The sequence below is a fragment of the Anabrus simplex genome, chromosome 3 (assembly GCF_040414725.1).
Source record: "Anabrus simplex isolate iqAnaSimp1 chromosome 3, ASM4041472v1, whole genome shotgun sequence".
NCBI lineage: Eukaryota > Metazoa > Arthropoda > Insecta > Orthoptera > Tettigoniidae > Anabrus > Anabrus simplex.
The window spans coordinates 171507565-171529250 of NC_090267.1; the positions used below are offsets into that span (position 1 = coordinate 171507565).

At 37.3% G+C, this 21686-nt stretch overlaps 1 protein-coding gene across 1 annotated transcript in view; it reads left to right on the forward strand.

The window, feature by feature from the left end:
- The window catches only part of mus301 (mutagen-sensitive 301), a 239331-nt gene that overhangs the window by 39537 nt on the left and 178108 nt on the right, over nucleotides 1-21686 (forward strand). Inside the window, exons 4-5 of the mRNA XM_068226820.1 lie at nucleotides 14485-14663; nucleotides 17213-17489. Of these exons, the coding sequence (XP_068082921.1) occupies nucleotides 14485-14663; nucleotides 17213-17489 (456 nt within the window). The remainder of the gene's footprint in view (nucleotides 1-14484; nucleotides 14664-17212; nucleotides 17490-21686) is intronic.

Below are 21686 nucleotides of genomic sequence, written 5' to 3' on the forward strand. Positions count from 1 at the left end.
GTAGCCTGTCGCTCATCTTCCTAGTGGGATACTATCTTGAGATGCTCGATTATGAAATTAGAATACATAATTGACATCAGCTGACATGTTAAAAATATTCAAGGCCTTCTAATTGATCAACTATTTTTCTTTACCGGTATAAATTTCTTGGGTTGGTCTCTAATTTGTATGCTCAGACCTTCAGTTTGTCGGCAGTTATCATGAAATTTATATTAAACTTGTCTCTTTCACAAGTTTTGGCAAGATTAATGTGTTATTGTAGCCTCTTCCTTCTTTGGTCGTTTGATTTTAATTGGAGTTTTATAGTTGGGTGGTCTTCAGTCTTATTACGTATCTAAGATGAATTTACGCGTTTTCTATTTCTATTTTGTCCTGTTTTTGAGATAACTCAGTGGATCAGTATGGTTAACCCGATGAGTGCTACGCCCGCCTATAGACGGGCTGACACGGCAGTGCGCAATAACTTACATTTTTTCGAGTTTCCCAGTTCACTCTCGAGTGCAATTTTATCTCTGACGTGTTCTGCCATCTGTTGGGCATTATGTAGAACTAATTGATCACAGATTATAGCTTTGGGAAGTAACTTACAGAGCTTTTTGTAGACATCTGTGATGTAAACAAACATGGCGGAACAACAATCTAGTTGCTCTTGCAGCGATGTTATTTCGGATCAAAGAATCTTTCAGTTATTAACCACAGCAGAAAGTGATGATGGAGATTATGATTTTAATGAATTGTTAAGTGATTTTGAAAGTGGGAGTGATACAGAGAGTGCCAAAAATATTGTATGTGAGAAACAGAGCCTCTTCTAAACAAAAGAAGAAAAACACAGTGCGTTCAAAAGCTATTTTTTCACTATTTTCGTGGCGGATGGATTACTTTTCACCACCAGACTTTCAAGTAACTGTGACAGACTCTGAGGGCCAAGTAGTGTTTGATGACAACCATAAAATCATTGATTTTTAAAAAACTTCTTTGCCAGTGGAGTTGGTGCAGGTTGTTGAAAAATTCGGCACCACAAACGACCAGTAGAAAACATTTAACTATCACCACATTCCAGGTTTAGAAGGTGTTTCAAAATAACTTACGTACTTCTAAGATGTTACATGTATTAGTTCCCTAGAGATTTTAGGAAATAATGTTATTTTTGGCACTTTGTGTAAAAATAATGTATGCATGGGCACAAAAGTGTAATTTTCTCTCAAAATAATACTGAACATGAGTGTAGGATTTTTCATTTGCATTTAGATTTATAAAGAACCAACATTTATAAACATTTTAAGCTAATCACCCCAATGATAAGTTAAAAATTGAGGCTTCTACAAAAAACATTTACATACGAATGAAAAACTCAGCACTGAGATACCAAAGAGTCAAGTGGAAACTCAGCACTTAAAAGGGTAATATGTACTTTTTGTCCAGTTCTCTTCTTTTACGAAGTTTTTATCGGAATAATTTTGCCTCATCTTCAGTATGTCCGTATGCTGGGATTGCCAATGAATTTGTCATGTTTTCTCAGTGTTGGGTCTTCTCAGCATCCAAATCCCATGTTTTTGTCTTTACACTGTCATCATGATTATATATCTTTCGATATTTTGTTAATCTAGACTTCTGTGACATAAAATGAAATTATTCCGTCTACTTAATCTCGTTACGGGTAATCACGTTCACTCTGACTTGATTGAAAGTTCACTTTTGGAATAGCGTAATGGTACACTACGAACAACAAAGGTGAAAGATTACAGCCTTGTCTAACCCCTCTAAGTACCCAGAACCAAGAGCTCATTCTATCATCAATTCTCACTGCAGCTCAATTGTAAACATAAATGCCTTCAATTGATTTCAATAATCTACCCTTAATCCCATAGTCCCCCAGTATGGCGAACAGCTTTTCCCTTGGTACCCTGTCATATGCTTTCTCTGGATCTACGAAATATAACTGTCTATTCCACTCGTAGCATTTTTCAGTTTTTGGAATAGTGTATTGGTACATTTCTTCCCCTACTTTGATTAAATATATTGCTTGCGATATATTTATATTTTATTTCTATTTCAATGTAACTTTGCACTATTCCAAGTTATCTTACCGGGCGAGTTGGCCGTGCGCGTAGAGGCGCGCGGCTGTGAGCTTGCATACGGGAGATAGTAGGTTCGAATCCCACTATCGGCAGCCCTGAAGATGGTTTTTACACCAGGCAAATGCTGGGGCTGTACCTTAATTCAGGCCACGGTCGCTTCCTTCCAACTCCTAGGCCTTTCCTATCCCATCGTCGCCATAAGACCTATCTGTGTCGGTGCGACATAAAGCCCCTAGCAAAAAAAAGAAAAAAGTATCTGAACTCTGATATATCGTGATGCTTGAATATACAGCGTTTTATTATGTTAGTTCATACGCATGTCCTTATTATGCTCACGTCTCAATGCTTAAGCTGTCATCTGGCCTGTTTTTCTTTGCCTACCCTTACTCATTACTGTCGTCTGTTTTATAGTCCAGATCAGAATAATTCTTTTCATTAGCTAATTCCAATATATTATCCGGTATCTGTTCCTGATCTTCCTTGAAATATATGTTCCTGTTCGCTGCATTGTGAATACTCTTATAAGAACCGTTCATGTTTTCGACTTCGTAGCCGTTGTTTCCAAATGCTCTTTTGATTACATACGGTCCGTCGTATAAATGTGCAAACTTAGAGAAAATATCTTAGCTGACACGTTTTAGATTGGTGACTTCCTTATTATTTCCAGGTCATTTTGTTTTAATGGTGGATGAAATATTTAATTCTGCATCCTTTTCATTCTTCTGGACTGCTTCTCTATTCTTTCCCTGTCCATTTGATTTATTTCTTTGGTATTAGATCTTGTCTCATCTATTTTACGTAGATTTTCATCCCATGGTCTATTTAGATATTCGTTGTTGTGAACTACGCTGGGAATCTGGACTGTAGAATTTATGCTCTGTTCAATTATTTTAATAACGTCTATCAACTAACGTCAAATAACGTCTATCAGGTGATAATCTTATAGTTGTAGTAGGTACTTCTTACTATCAGTTGTCATCATTTAACTTTCAAGTTGGCAACATTTAGCAACCAGGAAACAAATGTCTCTAATTTCAGCCTCCTTTCACCACTGTCCCAGGCAGGTCATTACCCCGTCGTGCCAGCCCCCTCGCAGAATACCGCTAACCGTCTCAAAGACATTCTTGCGCCCTACCCTACTTCTCTACAAATAGCACATGTCAATACACAGAGCATTGTCCCACATTTCTCAGAATTCTCCGAAATATTTTCAACCTGTAATCTGCATGCTATAATGATTTCAGAGTCATGGCTGCGTCAATCTATACCTTCAGCGCTGGTTAAAATGAGTGGATACACTTTAATTAGGAACGACAGAGAGGGAAAGCCTGGAGGCGGAGTCGGAATATTTATACGCGATGATTTGAAATACAAGGTAATATTTAAATCGCCAAGTGAATACTCTCACAGAGCGGAGTTCTTGTTTGTAGAAATCGAAATTCGTGGTACGAAGTGTTTACTCGGTGTAGTGTACCGCCCACCGAAGACTGGAAACATCACAGATTTAGAAGAAGCGCTACAGGATTTAATATTCAGGTATGAACATATGATTTTAATGGGAGACTTCAACACTGACCTGAAAAATGAAACCACTGAGACTAGGCGACTGACATGCATGTTTGAATCAATTAATATGACAATTCTGCCCTTGCAACCCACACACCATGTTGCAAACTCGCACACACTCCTCGACCTAATCATTGCAAACAATAATGACCGTATATTGACACATGGACAGATGCCTGTGCCAGGCCTTTCCCGCCATGACATGATTTACGCTGCATACTCTTTAAAATGTCCAAAATACAGGCCTAAGATAATCAAATACAGGGATTTCAAAAATTTGAACGACGAAGCTCTCATTGAGGACGCTCTGAGCACACCATGGCACACAATTCAGTATATAAAGGACATTGACGACAAAGTATCTCATTTTAACGAACTTCTCTTAACTTTATACGACAGACATGCCCCATTACGTACGGCTCGAGTAAAACGACCCTCTAACCCGTGGCTCAATCAAGAAATTCGTGATAAAATGAAAGATAGGGACTCAGCCTATAGCTACTACGTAAAACATCCAGCGCAGGAAAATTTTGAGAATTATAAAAAACTTTGAAATAAAACCACGCAGATGATAAGAAACGCTAAAATACGCTACTCGTACGAAATTTTAAATACACATGACTCTGCTGTTGCATGGAAGACTCTCCGAGATATGGGTCTAAGTAAAACGAAGACAAAGGACAGTAACTGTAATGTACCTTTGGATGATCTGAATGAGTATTTTAGCTCAAGAAACGTCCAGACGAACGGAAATACCAAGAGAGCCACTATTGACAGAATATTTTCAAAGGGAAAGCATGGTGGTGAAACATTCTACTTCTCTCACGTGACTCCAGGTGATGTAAAGAGCGCCCTTAATGACATAAAATCAAAGTCTACTGGACACGATGGAATAAACCTGTCCCTTTTAAGAAGAATTCTAGACATCATTCTTCCTACAATAACGCATATTATTAACACCTCTCTTATGACGGGAATCTTTCCTGGGAACTGGAAAAATGCCATCATCCGACCCTTGCAGAAAAACAGTACCCCCACAACCCTTGACGATTACCGCCCTATTAGTATTCTCCCTGTACTAGGAAAAGTACTGGAGAAAGTAGTACACAAACAAATGACAGCCTATCTCTTACATCATAACTTACTCGACAGATATCAATCAGGGTTTAGATCGAACTACAGTACCAGCACAGCATTAGTAAAAGTAACTAACGACATTCAGCTAGCAATGGATAACGGACAAATGACAATTCTTACTCTTCTCGACCTCACAAAGGCATTTGATTGCGTAGATAAAGACATTTTACTAGCTAAATTAGAAATGATGAAATTTTCTAATAATGTATTATGCTGGGTACGTTCCTATCTCAGTGGACGTAAACAATGTGTGTCAGTGGGAGACAATGTGTCTAGGTGGCGAAATACTGAGATGGGGGTAGCACAGGGTGGGGTGTTATCACCACTTCTGTTCTCCCTATACATGAATGACCTATCAGAACAACTGACGAACTGTAAATATCACTTATACGCTGATGATATCCAATTGTTTATTCATACCAAGCCGAATGACATACAAGAAGCAACCATGAAATTAAACGAAGACTTATTTAACATTAACGAATGGACTAGTAGCCACTGCCTGAAAGTAAACCCATTAAAATCGCAAGCCATCATAATAGGATCTAGAAAAGCGCATGCCAAGTTAGAAAGCATCAACGTACCGGTTGTCAAGATCAATGAAACACCTATAGCACTGAAAGACTCCGTTAAGAACCTTGGAATAATTTTTGATAAGTATTTAAGTTGGTCAGAGCACGTAACAAAAATTTGTCAACGTGTATTCGGTTCATTACACTCACTATACAAACTGAGAGATTTTCTACCTGTCAAAACCAGGAAACTGCTCATTCAAGGACTAATACTACCAATATTTGATTATGGTGATGTAGTCTATAATAACATAAGTTGTTCACTTGGTTCTAAACTTCAACGGGCGCATAATGCCTGCATTCGATTCATTCTAAATGTTCCGCTCCATTCCCACATCAGCCCATTCCTCCATCAGCTGTCCTGGTTAAGATTATGTGATAGACGTAAATACCATGCTGTTTCTCTTCTTCACAAAATACTGCGAACAGGTAAACCACATTATCTGAGAATAGATTTCAACTACCTCTCTCCCTCAAGCAGAACACCCTCAAGGTCATCAGTACAAACCCTGCTGTCCATCCCCACTCATCACAGTAGTACGTTTAACAAGTCATTTGTACCGGGGACCATACGTTCCTGGAATTCTCTCCCGGCTGAAATTAGAGACATAAGCAACCTAAAGCTATTCAGAAGAATGTGCTGGAAATTTTACCTACACTCAGATTGATTTACTCTTAGAAGTACCCTTAAATTTTAGATTATTAAGTTAAATGAATAAAATATCAATGTAAGGTTAGAAACATTATAGTTTATATTTTTCGAGATATAGCTCTAATAATAGTAATTATTATAAATTAATTTTAAAATGTTAAAATGATTTTTATGATGCTTTACATTTCATACAAATTACATTTCACATTAACTTTAAATTATAATTAACTTATTTTTTAAGTAGTTATAATGTTCAGTATATTATGTTTATACAGGTGCATAATTATATGGTTTGGCATAATAGCAGGCTTCATAGCCTGAGCCCCGCCATGTACAGAAAGACATTAATAAATAAATAAATAAATAAACTTCCAGTGACAGTCTCCACAGTAAATTCTGCAGAATTTTGATATTTCTTTCATACATCTTTCCATTGGGTTTGATGATGGATGTCTGACTGAGCATAGTATATGCCTAATATTTAATTATCTCATGGCTTCGCAGAATTGTACTGATGTAAATTCTGTACCTCGGTCAGTTAGTACTTTATTTGGTTTCCCCATTTTTGGTAGTATGTTTTTCAATAGGCATCGCAAGACCTGTTTCGAATTAGCCGTCTGGATTGCCCCATTGATATATATTTTGAAAACACGTCCATGATGACTACAATTAATTTTTGCCCTTTTCTTGTCAGTAGTTGACCAAATATATCGATTGCATACGTTTCTCTTGGCATAGTTGGTAGTAAGGCGAGGTTGATGTTTGGTTAAGAAAGTAATGTGTTTCGCTCTTTGATGTCACTTGTCCTAATCTTATTGTTAACTGCTCTACTTAACCGTTTCCATGTGAATCTTTCTAGTATGGTCTCTGCTACCTTATCAATGCCTGCATGTCCCGTGACTAGGGCTATGCCAGATAATACCTTTCTGTAGCTCCTTTGGTACAACAATTCGCATTTCCCCTGGTTCTTATCTACATAGCTAGTCAACATTTCGTTCCTCACACATCTGTGTCAATCCCGACTCTCCGATGTTGTCTTCTATTGATGCTTACTAGTTTCTCATCTGACCTTTGTAATATATGTCTCGCAGTTTGTGTAGCAAGTCCTCACCTTGTTGTTCTAGTTCTGTCGGATTATTTCTTCATATTCTGCTGGGTTCCGACTTAACGCATCTGCCAAAATATTATCCTTGCCGCTACAGTATTCAGTTTTCAGTTGAAATTGCTGTGTGAATAACACATCTTATTACCCGTTTGCTTGACATGGCAGCCTTCAATCAGAATATCAACGCTTTCTGATCTATTCGAATAGTTACAGGATACCCGTATATAATCCTTCTCCATTGTTGCAATGCATAGACTATTGCTAACAGTTCCTGTTCTCTTGTCATATAATGCTGTTCATGCTGTCTTAATTTTCTGCTGGTGAATGCCAAATATGTAGATCTTTTAGAATCGTCCTTCTCCTCCTTGTACAGACATGCTCCTATTCCAATATTTGATGCATCCGATTGGATAAATTCTCTTTCGTAGTCTGGGTATCCTAATTTAATACTGTTTAATATCAACTTTTCCTTTCCAGAAATGCCTGTTCAGTTTCTACATTCCATTTACATCTATTATTTATCTTCAAGAGCTCTTGTAATTGTGCAGCTACTTTAGTGTATCCTTTGCAATGATCTGCGAAGAATTGTGTCATCGTAGGAATTGCCTTATTTGCTTTATCTTGATAGGATTAGGTCTTACCCCTTTTTCATCAATAACGTGTCCTACGAATAATATCTGATTGACAGAATTTTGATTTCGCTAGGTTTATCTTAAACTGTGTCCTTTAAATTCTCTAGGAGTTTTGCTAACTTCTCACAGTGCTCTTCAAATATTTGTGTTGCGAATACCAGGTCGTCTACATAGCATGTTACAGTAGTCCTTCACCTCTGGTGTTAAGTTACTGTCCAAGGCCCTTATCAACACGGCACAGCTATTCTTTAGGCCGAACGGAAGTCTGCATATGTCTGGTTGTTAAACGTGAATTCCATTAGCAACCTTGATTTTTCTTCCAAGACGACATGATGAAATGATGTGAAATCCATGCTAGTAAAGTATTGCATGTTCCTAAATTTCTTTACAATGTCCTTTATTTTCGGTACTTAATCGTATTCAGGAATCAGTTTTTCGTTTAGTTTTCTGGCATCTAAGCATATTCTTAAGCTTCCATTATTTTTCTTTACTACTACCAAAATATTGAGATACAGAGTAGTTATTTTAGTTATTATACCGTCATATAACATCTCTTGAATGATTTCTTTAACTTCATGGAAATATTTTTCCGAAATGTCGTATACATTGCCCCTATATGGGGTCCAATCATTTACTAGCAGTTTATATTTAAACTTCGGGATTTGGCCTGGTTTATTCTTAAAAATTTCCGAATATTGTTTCAAAATTTCACATAGTTTCATCTTTTTCATAGACGAGATTTTAGTTTCTGCAATACTCTTCCATATCTCCGAATTTTCATCTTCTTCTTCGATGCTCATGATCTCAATATTATTGATCATCTCTGTTTTAATATCTTTCTGCATTTCATCTAGGTTTAAATCATCTTCCAAGATTCTTTCAGCTATTTATCATTATCATCGCTAATTGGAAATCTGATTTCTTGTTTCTCGGTGTCAATCGTCATTCTTGCTGCCATCATAAAGTCAATGCCTAAAATAATGTTATACTCGATTCTATTCATTTTCATGTATGGATGTTCGAAATTTCTGCTTCCTATTCCAATTCTCAGATATGTATGCATCTTGCATTCCACAGTTTGGTATCGAATATTTCCTCCTATTTTTATTCCTGATACTGGTATTGTTAATTTAATTTTCCTCTCGATATCTTGAAATAATGTATGCATTATTACGCTGATACTTGCTCCGGAATCTATTACACAAAGTATCCTCATTCCATTTATTCTAAGATTATCGGTAAAAAACTGCTGCCTCCTTGTATTATTTATTTATTTACATAGTTTACGCCCACATTAGAGCACTTAAATCAAACCCAAATACATTCATGTTAACAAAGAATTAACTGAAGATTTAGCTTGCATCATCTTCTTCCTTTCCCAAAACCTCTTCATTCTGGCTGACCTGGCTGCCCTTTCTTCATCAGATATGACATATTGTTTGTGTTGTACAGTTTTTAATGACAATCTTATTTGTTTGTTCTTGTGAATCCTTTTTTCTTCTCTATTTTCAATTTGCTTCGTAGTAATATTCAGCTCTTCTAAATCATTCTGAACTTCTTTAAACCAATTATTTTTGTTTTACTTTTCCAAAAGTAATTAAATAGTTGTTTTGTTATCCTATTATCATTTAACCTAAAAAATGGCACAAAAAAGGCAATTCTTTTCTCATTGTATCTATTATAGATTCACTTTCCCTATAAACCACTGCATTAGGCAATAATCTCCATTGTCCATCCACCTGATGTTTTTTATTAATGATTGTACTGAGTATCCTTCTGTCAACCTTTTGTAGTGTATCAGTTGTTGCTTTGGTGTTCAATTTAAATAGTGTTTCACAAGCATAAGTCGCTTCAGGTTTAATGACTGAACAGTAATGTTGAAGTTTAGCATTTATTGAAAGAGATTTTTTCTTGTATGTTGGCCATGTAATTCGTTGTGCTTTTTTAACTTAAATGTTCTGCTTTCTATTGATGATTTTTCATTGGTGTTCCAAGTTATAATATCACCAAGATATTTAAACTTATTCGCAATTTTAATTTGTTTGGTATTGGCTAAGGTAATGGTTGGTGCTGTAACAGGGAAGGTTGGCATTATTTCTGTTTTTTCATATGAAATTTGCAATCCAACTTTTCTTGCTATGTTATCAAATTATTCTATTTGCAATTTAGCTTCTTTCATATCATTAGCAAGTAGTGCAAGATCATCAGCGAATGCTAAACAATTGAGTCTTATTTTTCTGCCAATCTTGATGTTAGGTTGGCACATCTTATTCCATTCCCGCATGATTTTTTCCAACACACAATTAAACAATAATGGTGAGAGTCCATCTCCTTGCCGAAGTCCAGTATTAATGTCAAATGGCTTTGAGAGTTCATTTCTAAATCTGAATTTAGATTTAGTGTTCCTAAGGGTAATTCCAATAAGGCGAATAAGTTTTGGATGTAAACCAAATTCTTTTAGGATATTCAATAATGACTCACGATGGATACTATCATACGCCTGTTTAAAATCAACAAAAGTGATAACATTTTGTTTCTAACCCTATGATGCTTCATAATCCACTTTAAACTAATCATTTGATCTGGACAACTTCTCCCTGGACGAAAGCCTCCTTGGTATTCTCCTAGTTCACAGTCAAGTTGTTCTTGAATTCTCATGTATAATAACTTTGATAAATTTTGGTAAGTGATATCCAGCAATGATATCCCCTGATAATTGTTGGGATCTGATCTATCACCTTTTTTATGTAAAGGGTGTATTATCGCCAAATTCCACTCTTCGGGCATTTTTTCAGTATTCCAAATGTCTATGAGGTATTTATGTAAATTCTGAATGGTTTGTGCATTAGCATTCATCCATATTTCTGCAGTTAGTTGATTCTCCCCTGAAGCTTTGTAATTTTTAAGTGAATCGATGGCTTTCAACACTTCATTGTAATCTGTGGGTGGGGGCGGTAGAATAACACCCACAGTATCCCCTGCCTGTCGTAAGAGGTGACTAAAAGGAGCCCCACGGGCTCTGAACTTTGGAGCGTGGGTTGGCGACCATGGGGCCCTTAGCTGAGTCCTGGTATTGCTTCCACTTACTTGTGCCAGGCTCCTCACTTTCATCTATCCTATCCGATCTCTCTTGGTCAACTCTTGTTATTTTCCGACCCCTACGCTATTAGGTTTGCGAGGGCTAGGGAGTCTTTCATTTTCATGCCCTTTGTGGCCCTTGTCTTCCTATGGCCGATATCTTCATTTTTCGAAGTGTCGGATCCCTTCCATTTTTTTCCACCCCACAAATTCATCATTCATCAATCCATATTTCATTAATCATCCTTCCAGATCACATCTGGAATGGTAAACCCTGACTATGGTCAGAAACATTGATCATTGATCAGATCATCAGCCAAATATGATTAGTCTTCTCCTCCTTGTATTAACTGTGATATCATCCACTAATTTATCTGGTCCTATTTCCCATGAGTTGACTTGTGCAGTGATCCAGCTTGAAATTTTGTAATTTTTTAACTTCCTTAAAAATCTGTATGTTCTCAACTATTCTCGAATTGGCGTGGTTTTTTTTCTCAGACGCTTCTGAGTTTGCATTAAAGCTTGGAGCACTGGGGTTTAATTTTCATTCTTCTCTTTCTCTGCACTTCTGACTCTGGAGTTCAAGACTCTCTGCGCCTTCTATGTCTCTGTTAACATCGTGGGTCTCTGATGGCTTGTTCCCATCTCTTTGTTTTGTGTCGCCTCTCGAAGATCCTGAATATACTTTTTATTTGTATATTCTCTTTCCTTAATATTCCTTGTCTGTTGTAAATCAGTCTTCTCCTGTAGTTGAATCGATTTCTGTTACCCTTGAATCGGTTGTTTGGTCTATGATATGGTATGAATAATATAATTTTTCTTCCTTCTCATTCGTAGCTCCTGGAATTGCCTCTTTCTCTCCTGGTACTTTTTACCATTATTTTATTTATCGCTTCCTCATTACTTTGTTGCGAGTGACTCTACTTGTGGGATGTACTGTTGTCATGTCTAATTGTCTCAGTATATTTTCCGTGTCTGCTGCTGATTCTATGTTTGCAGCTGCTAACAATCTTTGCACATCTGGAGGAAATTGCTTCTGGATTGTCTTAATTGCCTCTAGTTCACTAGGTGCTGCATCCAAGTCTTGAAATTGATGAAACAGTATGCAAAGTAATCGCTAAATCTTGTTTGTCCCGTTGAGTACAACTCCAGTCTGATATTCTCAGATCTCGCGGACGAATGTCGCGAAGGCAGGCCCACAACGTCCAGTACCGTTGCAAATGTTGACCGTGTGGATGGGATCATTTGAGAGAATTCGCGCATGACCCTGCAGGAAATTGCCAGCATGATGAACACTTTGTATGACAGTGCGTTCTCCACTGTTCACCAGCACCTTGGATTTTGTAAACTGTATCAAAGATGGATCCTACGTCTGCCCACCAATATTCACAAGGGACAACATTTCCAATCGTCATTGGCATTTTTGCAATGGTATTCAGTGGAGGGCAACAAGTTTCTAAGGTGAATCATCACAGGGGGATGAAACTTCACCCCTGAAACAAAGAGAACATTGCTGGAATGGGTGCATACCACATCACCACCATGAAGGATGACCAAGGTCCAACCTCCAGCAGGAAAGGTAATGGCGACAGTGTTCTTTGGCATGGAGGGTGTGGTGCACATGGAATTTATGCTGAAAGGCACGCCAATCAACTCAGCTTCGTATTGTCAGGTGTTGAACCGGTTGTGTAAGGCACTTAAAGAGTAAGCGGCGGAGAAAATTGAGTGCCGGTGTGATTTTGTTGTACGATAATACAACACCTCACACAGCCCGCCAAACGTCTAAACTACTGCAGTAATTCAGGGCGCTAAGTCCAGACTTAGCGCCATGTGATTATCATGTGTTCGGTAATCTGAAAAAGGATCTCGTTGGACGACGATTCTGAAACGACAAGGAGCTGAAAGCAGCTGTCTCCATGGGGTTACATGGTGCTGGAGGTGATTTCTACACATCCGAAATCGAAAAGTTGGTTGACTGTTCTGAGAAATATTTACAGTCTCTTAGGGACTATATGGAAAAGTGAACTTACATAGTGTGTTGTCATAACCATGTTTTGTATGTGTAAGTGGTTTCATAAATGGCATGACTTGGAAGTGTAACTTTTTGATTCGCCCTTGTATATTGTATCATTGTAGTTGAACATGAAAACACTGCCTTGTCTGAATAGTAGTGTATACTGTGGTAGTAGCTGTGTATTTTGGTGGATTTACTGGTTCTATATCCCAGTCAGATCCACATAGAAGCAGCATGGTGGTAATAGGGTACGTGACTTAAGATTTTTGCATTTGACAAGTGACAACTGTTCTGAGACAGCCTTATACTACTGACTTTTGCCATGTAAGAGTGTTACTAATTTTGAGTCCAATTCATAATTTTAAATTATGTTGATAAGGTTATACATGGAGTTGAAAATACTAGATTTACTGCATTGGCCCAAATATGAGATGGCCTCGCATATAGGACGACCCTGAATTTTTGGAAGGCATTTAGAGGGAAAACCAAATATCTAATGCTTATAGGTGACCAATTTATCTACATAATCTGCAGGGAGGCGTTGCATAATAGTAGTTGGATGTCGTAAACAAAGTCCCAGATGCTGCAACATTCGGTTACATCACCCCAGGTTTGCCTTAAATTCAGTGACTGAAACTTCTAACCTGTACAACTTCCAATACCTTCATCATAATAACTTTATGACTAATTGGAAAACCCTGGTTTTGTTTCTCTTGCGAAAAACAAGCCTATCATTTTCATTAAATTTTCTTAATTTTGGTCCTTAATTTTTTATTTATTCTCCAAGAGAGATATCAGCGTACAAATAGTAAGTGATCATGGAGGTCCTAATGTGCCAACATTCTTCAACTTTTCATCATCTTTTTGCCAATGTCATACATTACACGAAGAAACATTACGTTTTTTTTTACTACTTCCACATTCTTAGTACATTTTGCCTTGCATAAGACCCTGCAATTTGGGGTTTATATTTCAGGTTCTCTTGTCTTAATTTAACTGAAGTGATGAAGATGCTCTCCTTTCCATACAATCCACCAAAACTGGAATAGTGACCAAAATAGAATGCAATGACACCAAGCCAGCAACAACAGATCACAAGTCGGTATGTTGGAAAAAATCATCAAAGCCTAAAGAAATTTTGGTTTATTAGTGACCTTAAGTGTATGTGCGTGGTGTCGCCCACTGCACAAGACAGTACAGTTGGGAATAATATAAATATTCCTTGACAAAAAGGAGTCTTTTTGAATGTTAGGCTGCGCTCATAAAACATAGCCTTATATTCAGGTAATACAGTACTCAGAAAGACAACTGGACTACCAATTTGCTAGTCAGATGCACTAAATTGGAGGCTATCCATTAGGGTTGAGAGATCAAAATAATGTTATATGCAATTTGAGCTTTCCACGCCAGGTGGCATTATTTACTTTACAAACCTGGCTTATTTAAGCCGTCTTTACACAAACCCTTGCTGGTACAGGGGCAGCTCATGTGTGTACCAGTTAGCTGCCTGGGTTTGATTCCTGTGAGGCTAGCATTTTCAACTTCCTGAAAGCCTGATAAAACTTTTTTGTTTTCTGACTCATTGAAGTGTAAATTGTGTATAAGTTTTGTTACATGTTTGATGTATTCAGATGTATCTTTTGGTTCTAGAATGGCAAGAAGAGTGTTTGAATTTGAAAGCTATTCAAGAAAGGAAAAATTTGGTTTATGCTCTCCCTACAAGTGGAGGCAAAACTCTCGTGGCCGAAATTTTAATTCTAAGGGAATTGTTATGCTACAAAAGGAATGCCATATTTGTGCTTCCGTATGTTTCGATTGTTCAAGAAAAGGTAAATTGCTATGTTATTTAAGTAAATTTAATGAATAATACTGTTATTAGTTGGACTGCACATCAGAGCCTGCATTTGCACATACAATTTCCATCATAAAATGAAAAGAAAAAGAACAGGTGGCCTTCCTAGTCTCTTACTATCCCATGTCAGCAATAACCTAGAAATGTGTTGGTATGGTGTTAATCTCTTAGGGGAATAGAAGTTTGAAATATGAAAGAGAAGATTGTTGCACAATTAAAAGGAACTGCTGTGCTATTCTTTTCATACCTGCATAATTATTTCATTCTATATTCCATTAATCTGTTAGTCATGTTCATACATTGTACCCCCTCCACTGCTCATCACACTCCCTCCAGAAATTGAAAATGAGTACTTGATGTCTAGATATGATCAATTGATCCATAACTTGGGAACAAATTTCATTAGTTTTATTTTACATCTCACCAACTTGATTACGCTTCGATTCTATATTCTGATTGGAATTTTCAGGATACTCTATTTTACCTAATTGTGACATTTTCCCTTCTGCTTCGGGTGCCATTTCTTTACAGATGGTTGGCAACCACCATGGAGTATACCTATCTTATATTTCCTGTACAAGAGTTGCCGTATGCTGGATGTCGAACCGCTGTCTTGAGATTTCACGTCCCGGATAATTTTCTCCATCCTCCTCCACATTTCCCTTCTGCTTTACCTTCTACGACCAGTTTGTCAGAATGTATTTGTCATTTCAGAGAGTGTACCAATCTAGGCTGCTTTTCTGCATTTTGTGAGGGTCAAGACTTTCTGGCGTGACGGAGTACCTCCTTCTTGGTTACCTGGTTGATCCTGACAATCTTGGAACTTTGGAACATTCTGCTATACATCCATATTTCAAAGGCTACAGATGGTTCATTGCAGAAACTTTTAGTGCCCGTCCTTCGACATCGTCAAGCAGCATCAGTAATACACAACACTTCACGGCATAGCAATAAGTTTTAAATCGGTGGTCATGGTGGCACACAAGAAGTTTTAATTTCAGGAACACACTTCTTGCTGTGCAAATTCTGTGCAATTTCTATATCCTGATTCAATTCTTGTGTAGCTAGTATCCTACGTCCTTGAAATCTACACCCTTTCAATAGTGTTTCTGTCCAGGATGATAACAGTGTTGGTGATTTTCTGTTTGATGACGCTCATAAATTGTGTTTTCTGAATGTTTATTTTTAGGCTAAACTGCTTGTTTACTTCGTTGATGCTGTTCAGAAGGAATTGAAGGTCTTCTAAATTGTTAGCAAGAATCACGGTGTCATCTGCATAGCTGTTGCTGCTGTTGCTTCCCGTTGATCTATTTCTTTTATCAGCTTTGAGGGCATTTCAAAAAATGGCTTACAAGTACAAGTTCAGCAATGTGATGTGAGCAATTTGGTTCCAATACGGCTTTTTGATGACATCCTTACTGCCAAGCCCAATATGCTTTAACAGATGCACAAGGATATCATGTTTAATGTTGTTAAAAGCTTTTCATAATCAACAGAGCAAGCAAAGATAGTTATTGGTCAAGACATTTTTGAATTAGAACGTAAATAGACACCAGGACGTTTCTAGTACCAAGACATTGTCTAAATCCAAACAGTTTTTCTCTGATGTTTTCCTCTATTCCCCGTAATCGGGAGTATAGAAATATTGAAAACACTTTCAGAGCATGACTTCATAGGCTTATCAGCTTCTTATCACTAGATCATTTAGAATTTGGTTTCTTTGGCAGTCTAATTGAGGTGGATTTCAGTCAGTCTGCAAGAATATTTCCCATGGTGTTGATATGTTTCAGCAGATTCAAAAGGAAGTAATGTTTATTAATATCAGTCAATCAATTTGAGCATTTCTGTGTTAATTTGATCTGGTCTGATAGAATTTCAAAAATATTAATAAGTGGTTATATATATATTATTTCATTGTAAATAACTTAAAACTTACAAAATTCATCCATTTATTGTCCTTGTAGTACTTCGTAAAGTAATCATTACTAATATCCTGCCCTTTTGGTAGGATTGGACAGTCGTCACTGCTGTTATTTTATACTGTACTGTCACTTAACACATCACCACTTTGATTGACAACTTTTACGAACAATTATGCACCCAAAACTGCTACTGCCTATCGAAGATGCATATTGTGTTAAAGTACATTTAGCAGAGCGTGGCTTTGATCCACGGACAAAAGATGCATAAGCATGTATGCATTATTAACAGCAGTAGCAGGAAAATGCCAAATTGACTGCTGCAGCAAAAGAGTTAATCTTTAAATGATAATATAGTGAAAACCTTGAAGCCTCCAAATATTACCACCCTTTTACATTAATTTCCATTGTGTTTTCTGCTCGTTCTCAAGTTGCAGTTTCACCAATAGTCATTGCTTTTTTGTTTTTGTTTTGTGTTTGTTTTTCAGTCAGCTGATGATGATTTTATTCTTTGTTGTTTACTAAATTTTTTTCCCTCCCTTATCTGAAACTATAATTAAAAAGTACACCTTTTTTTAATTAAAAGTTAACTTGTTTTTCTTAATAGATTCATTCCTTATCTCCTTTTGCGGTCGAATTGGGTTTCTTAGTAGAGGAATATGCTGCTGGGAAAGGACAGTATCCTCCAAGAAAACGTCGTAGAAAGCAGTCTGTATATGTTGCAACTATAGAGAAAGCCCTGGGCTTAATTAACAGCCTAATAGAGACAAAGAGGCAGTCAGAAATTGGTCTGGTTGTTGTGGATGAACTGCATCTAGTTGGAGACACTAATGGCAGAGGTGCTACTCTAGAAGGTTTTCTCACAAAATTACTTTTCTTCCCTGGTAAGTAGAATTTGTTAGAAGTTGTGCATTCCCAGTCATCCCTATTCATGTTTTAACACATTGGAGATGCCGCTCATAGGAACTATTTAATTGCTGCTGGTGGAGCTCGAAGAATCTACGGGCACGTTTTCATTATAGCTAAAAAATATTAGCTGCCGTTTCAGTGAGCTGTGACTTCACTAGGATACTGTTGAATGCTTCTATAAGCATAAAATGTAATAGTTATGAGCATAAGTTGAGAGCTCTTCTTTCAAGGCATTGATAACACAACCACGTTCCTACATAACCCAGGGCTGCGTCATCGTTGACTCTCAGCAGTGAAATGGGCGGGAAAGTATGCACGGTTTGAGAGGCAGGGTTGTTTATGTAATTCCTGTGAATATTTAACATGTCTAATTCAAGTGTACGAAGTTTCGACAACGAATCCATAATGGATGTTCTTAAGGAAAACACGAGTTCTGAAAATGAGGATGAGGATAACAATTACACACTAAGTAAACATGATCATTCTGCTGCTTCAGGCAAGTAAACTTAGATAATGAGCTAATTTCTAATCGGTGTGAAATGTAACATAGCTTTATACCGTTTTTTGTAGTGGGTTCTGTAATACTGTTTTATACTGCTTCCTAAAAATGTTGGTGTTTCACGTGTACAGATGGCAACCTGCAGTAACTCGATGCAACCCCGTTGTCAAACAACGACCAGTGGGAAAGCAAATTCCTGGTTGTAAACAAGGATACCTGTGCCAATTGTCCAATTAGGTTAGAATCTGTATTAGTGTGTTTCAATAGATGTGTCCACAATATTAGACAGATTTTGAAATATTAACCAAACTGGATTTTTTATCGTTTGTAAAAATCATTATCTTCATAAATTTATATTTATATTTAAAAAATGCTCCACTATTATGATAAATAAAACTCATTTTTGTGTAGAAGAAAGTGTGATCTTTCTAAATATTGCAAAAGTTCTTATAATCATGGCTTACCCTAGCATTGAAAAAATTTCATAAACCTCATAAACCAATTTCTGGAGGGTAGCACATTCAAACATGGCCATCTCCAATGTGTTAAATGTATTTAATTCAGACATAATGCTTTCATTTTGACTGTACAGTATAGCAAACGCAATATTTTTACACTGTTAACATGTAAACTTCTTTTGTAATATATAGATCCTGTTTGCTACATAGGGATTGAACATACTATATTTCTTCCATAATAAACAGATTTTGAATGCTCATTTTTTATCTTTAACACAAGGTATAATTACACAATACAAGTCGTTACAACTACTTTTAATCCAACATCATCTACCAGCTTTATTGTAGACTCTGCCCACCTTTCTACTACCAACACTCTAGCCAAATGAATATGTGACTACCACAGTACCTGCAAAACCCATAACATGGATCTTCCTGTCCACATTTACACTCTGCACCATCAAACTACACTTGAGGATTGTTTCACAGTTAAAGTCTTTAAACATTACCCCCAATTTCCCACCCTCTTGCTCTTAAAGATATTCTGAAGTGGGACATCATCTGGTGCTCAGGTCTAGGGTAACACCCAGCCTTAATATTAAATAACCATTCTTTTTTACCATTGTCTTATCTTACTTATCTGATCTACCTCCTTTTATCTCAGAACAGTGTGAATAACTTGAAGTCACCTGGAGTACCCTCAAACATCTTGGAGCAGGCGATTGTCACCGATTATCCTTGTCAGAAATATGAATCCTCCTTCCCTTTGCAATGGAACGCGACTTTCAGTCAAGAAACTGATGCCAAATATAATTGAAGCCACCATCATTACTGGACATGCCACAGACAAAGAAACGTTCATTTCTTCGATTCAAATCATCCCTTCGGATATACCATTTCAAGTTAGACGTCTGCAGTTCCCCGTTAGTTTCGCTATGTGCATCAACAAGGCACAAGGACAGTCACTTAAAGTTGTAAGACTCTATCTTAAGAAACTGCACTTCTCTCATGGTCAGCTGTACATGGGTTATTCAAAGAGATGGAAAGGCAGACACAGTATACATCTTAGCTCCAAATGGAAGGACACTCAGTGTACTTTATCGTGAAGCGCTATTAGGAAAAATTTGTTTTTTATATAATGTGCTTTTTTTATATTGTTTTTAATATTATTTGTGTCATACACCAACCTCGTATCTTAAACATTGAAAGTAACAAAATAATTAAGAATAAACTCATGTCGTCGTCGTCGTCGTCGTCATCATCATCATTTCCCGTTATCCAGCTCCTGCCGGGTCGGGGTATTTACTGCACTTGTCTATCTTCCTCTTTCCTTCCACCATTCCTCTTCATGATCTTGTCCCAGTCTAAATTTTGCCTTCTGCTCTTCACTGATTCAATCCACCTTGTTCTAGGTCTTCCTCTTGCTCTCTTGCCCTTCACTTTGCCTCCAGCATCTGTTTTGGATTTCTATTCTCGTCCATCCTCTTTACATGTCCAAACCACCTTAGTTTATTCATTTTAAATTCTCTCATTTAGCTTTCCTATCCCAACTTCCTTCCTAACATCTTCATTTCTCACTCTGTCTTTCCTTGTCTTTCTTATCATACTTCCTAGGAATTTCATCTCACTGGAATGAATTCTACTCTCTTGCCTGCTAGTCAAAGTCCAAGTCTCAGCTGCATAAGTCAGTACATAGTACATTTTGTACATTATCTTTTTACTTTTCCTTGGTACTTCTTTGCTCCAAACAAGTTTTCTTACACTTTGGTGGAATGCATTGCCCTGCTGTACCCTCCTGCTTATTTCCATGTTCACCCTAGCATTCTGCGTTAATTCACTTCCTAGGTATTTGAAGCTGTCCACAATTTCCAGACTCTGACTTCCGATTTTCACAGTGCCCTTTCCTTGCCTTTCCCCTCTCGACATCACCATAGTCTTGCTTTTATGTGTACTTTCATGCCATACTTAATTTTTTTTCTCAGTACATCTAGTTGTTGTTGCACTTCTTTGCTGTTTTTTCCCCAGATCACATCATCATCTCTTTATCTCGATAGGTTTCCTTTGTTTCCTTGAAAATTTTGTCCATGACCATAATAAACAAAAGAGATGACAGCACACTCCCCGTCTTTGTTCAGTCTTATTCCTAAACCATTCTGTCTTCCTGTCTGGGGTCAGTACACTGCTAACACAGTTGTTGTACATTGCTTGCACCATTTCTAATATTTCTCTTCCAAGTCCCTTTTTAACCATGGTTTTCCAAACCTTCTGTCTGAGGACACTAACATATGCCTTTTCTACATCTTTGAAAGTCCCAGTTCTTTTCCATCAGTTGCCTCATGCTAAAGATTGGGTCCACTGTAGACCTTCAACTCCTGAAGCCATATTGTTCCTCTTATAACTCTCCTTCAATCTTTCGTCTCATTCTTTCTAATATCCTTTCCAGTATTTTAACTACCTGCGATATAAGTGTGATTCCTCTATAGTTACCAAAAACTTTCTTGTCCCCTTTCTTAAACATTGGTATCATCCCTTTTTTCCAGTCTTCTTGTTTCATTAGTGTTTCCACATACACTTTAGTAGTCAGTACAACCATTGCATATCAACAGGTCCAGCAGCCTTTATCATTTCCACACTGATTTCATCCATCCCTGTTGCTTTTCCCATCTTTATCCTTTGTACCACTAACTCCACCTCCAGTATTGTTATATCATCCTCTGTTGTTGAGTCCTCGCACTGTATTGCTTCTATCTCCTCTGTACAGTTTTTCACATTCAATAGCTTATCAAAATACTCCTTCCATCTTCTCTTTATCTCTTCTGGGTGTGTTAACAATTCTCCATCTTCCTTTTTCATTAGCTTTGTGATAACTCTTTCTGTCCTCTTACTTATATGTCCATACAGCATCCTTTGAGTGCCACTTACATCCACTTACATTTTTTTGTGTAAATTCTTCCCATCTCTTCTTTTCTTCTCCTACCACCTTCTTACATCTCAGTTTGCTGTTGAGATACTCCTTTTGCTTTTTTCTGTTTGATCTCGGTTCCATTCTCGCCAGGCTGTCTTCCTTTTCTTTCACCACTTTCCTCACTTCCTCATTCCACCACGATGTCCCCTTTTCTTTCACTTTTATAGATGTCCTGCCACAAGCACTCTCTGCTGTACTAACAAATGCCTTTTTAAAATTTGTCCACTCCTTTTCTACATTTTCCACTTCA